This window comes from Montipora foliosa, chromosome 2 (genome assembly GCF_036669935.1).
Source record: "Montipora foliosa isolate CH-2021 chromosome 2, ASM3666993v2, whole genome shotgun sequence".
Classification (NCBI taxonomy): Eukaryota; Metazoa; Cnidaria; class Anthozoa; order Scleractinia; family Acroporidae; genus Montipora; species Montipora foliosa.
The window spans coordinates 1,549,217-1,551,716 of record NC_090870.1 but is presented as its reverse complement, the minus strand read 5'-3'; the positions used below and the strand labels follow the sequence as shown (position 1 = coordinate 1,551,716).

At 38.0% G+C, this 2,500-nt stretch overlaps 1 protein-coding gene across 1 annotated transcript in view; it reads left to right on the top strand.

Annotated features, from left to right (window-relative positions):
• The window catches only part of LOC137991982 (VWFA and cache domain-containing protein 1-like), a 73,925-nt gene that overhangs the window by 32,331 nt on the left and 39,094 nt on the right, over nt 1–2,500 (top strand). The window contains exons 4-7 of the mRNA XM_068837003.1: nt 263–546; nt 1,038–1,173; nt 1,633–1,906; nt 2,195–2,391. Coding sequence (XP_068693104.1) covers nt 263–546; nt 1,038–1,173; nt 1,633–1,906; nt 2,195–2,391 — 891 coding nt within the window. The remainder of the gene's footprint in view (nt 1–262; nt 547–1,037; nt 1,174–1,632; nt 1,907–2,194; nt 2,392–2,500) is intronic.

Here is a 2,500-nt window from a genome sequence, read left to right as displayed (position 1 = left end):
TCTCAGCGGCCATAATATGATCAGATGTTACCTGATTTTACAAAGTATGATTTGCATTTCTGTAACCAATCGGAGCGAGGCTACAAGAGCTCTATTGTTTCCCGACCAATCAGAAAAAAAGCCGAATTTTGTCTTTTTTACATGCGATCTGTACAGTAAATGTATCATGTCCTCCTTCCCCAAAATGATCGCAGGTTATGGAAATTCTAACTGTATGGTGATGACCGATAACAGTCCTGTCTCGTTATTTTCTTTCAAACAGGAGGTACGGATTATTCCAAAGCATTTACTCTGGCCTTCGACTTACTGAAGGGCTCATCTCCTGGAAAAGGTCCTTCCAGGAAAAAAGTCATTCTTTTTCTAACAGATGGTGAACCAAACGACGCAGCAGGTGATATCATGCAGACGATAAAAACGAAGAACGCAGAGCTGAACAATGCAGTTGTCATAATGACTTATGGCGTGCTTGCGGACTTACAAATCCTCAAAGATATTGCTCAACAAGATGGGAGTAATTACAGCATCCCGAAAGCACCTGACGTCCCTGTAAGTACTGTAACAGCAATGCGAGAAAATCATGTTTCTACTCAATATATTAATACAAGAGCTGTAATTCATGCGTAATAGGCAAATATCTGATTACTAAACCGCATTTAAATTGACTGTCAAATTGGGTCAAAATTTTCTTAGGTTTTGAACTGATAATCGCATTTTGAACACAACTAGAGGGCTTGGGTTAACATTTGCGATCAAATCTTTATTTCCTCTTTGGAGAGGCCATCTAGCTAAGTGGTTTAGGGCACTGGATTTAAAATCTTGAGGTCCCTGGTCAAATCCTTTTCCCTACCACTCTCAGCTGAGATTGTTCAACTCCTCGACGGCGTTGTGTAAATAGCCAAATGGTCAGCCTCCCACCATTAAGATTTTTAATAGTTTATTTTCTATTTCATTTACAGTGTCCCCAACTAGTAAAACTTTTGCTAAATGCATTTGCCAATTAAATAAAGTTATTTATTATTTTATTATCATTATCAAAGGCTGGAAAATTCACCTATGTTTCAAACACGAACAACTTACGAAGGGACTTGGCAACATACTACGACTTCTTCTCAACAAACACCATCCGTGATGAACCAATCATATCCATTCCTTATGTGGACACCTTTGGAACAGGTAAGGCACTAATGGGTGTATGAGATGTGTTACTAAATGAACCAAGGGATCATATATTGGGTTTTAAATTATCAGGGAATATATTTCGTGGTCATTCCAAGGAAACCAACTGAAATTACGTAGAAGTTATTCCCCTTAAGCTTTACTACATTCTGGTAGGCCTACTTGAGTATTTTGAAGAAATGGTGGCTAATATTTAATAATTATGTCAAAATACTACTTATGATATGGTACCCGCTGGAATGACAACATAATATCGATCATGTCCTAGACCTAACTCTCAATAACGTAGTTACCTGAGTGATAAAATCTTGCTCAAAACCAAATGGTGCAGTTCTTGGGATATATATACTACAAAGTTACTTGTTGACCTTTTTTACCATGTCACTTAACGATTGGTAGTTTCTTCGTCCATTCATTATTTTAAGAAGTCCATTAACAACCGTTTTCTGCCAACAGGTCTGTTAACATCCATAACACTGCCTTGTTATCACCAAGGCAAATTCATCGGTGTTGTTGGCACGGACATAAGTATGGCGGACCTTCTTTCTGAAATCACCTACTTTCAGAAGAGCCAATCAAGTTATGCTTTCATGGCCGACAGTTCCGGAAGGACCATGATGCATCCCCTTCTGCCAGCCCCTTCTAATGCCTACGGCGACCCGATTTTTATGGACATCACGGCACTAGAACCTGAACCGGAGTTTTATTCCGTATTTGAATCTATCAAAAAGTAAGAATTCGCATCTCCTTTTAATCTAATATGATAGAAGATACATCTATTGCAAATATAAGCTGCCTATCAACCTACGTCAGCAAAAATAAAAACGTAGGCATTTTATGAGGCCGCGATCTTTCCTACTTTGCATGCAAAATTCTTTTCAGGGATTAAAATACGACAAATTAATTTATAACAGTTACTTCATTGTTATTATTTCGACTAATTAATAGTCTAACTCTTAAATAGGTAACTCAAAATAAAGTATTTTCATGAGGCTGTTTGTATTTTTCGTTTTATAAGCGGTGGATCTGGACAGAAGAATATTTCATCAAAACGTTTTCTGGCTAGAGGTGGCCAGGTAAATGAAGGTGTCACTGTTGTGGAGATACCCTCAATCTATTACTGGTTGCCAGTTGAGGAGACCAATTTTACCGTTGGCATTGTGGTAGCAGTTGGCGATAAGGACGAAACACTTGGAATTCAAGCTATTCCTTCTGGTAAATAATGTTAAACAGATCCTGGTTAACGTCAGAAGGAGTAGAGTTCTTAAATGGTATTAAATTATTCACCTTTACTATATGGCTTGCGTTTGTAGCCGATATAACG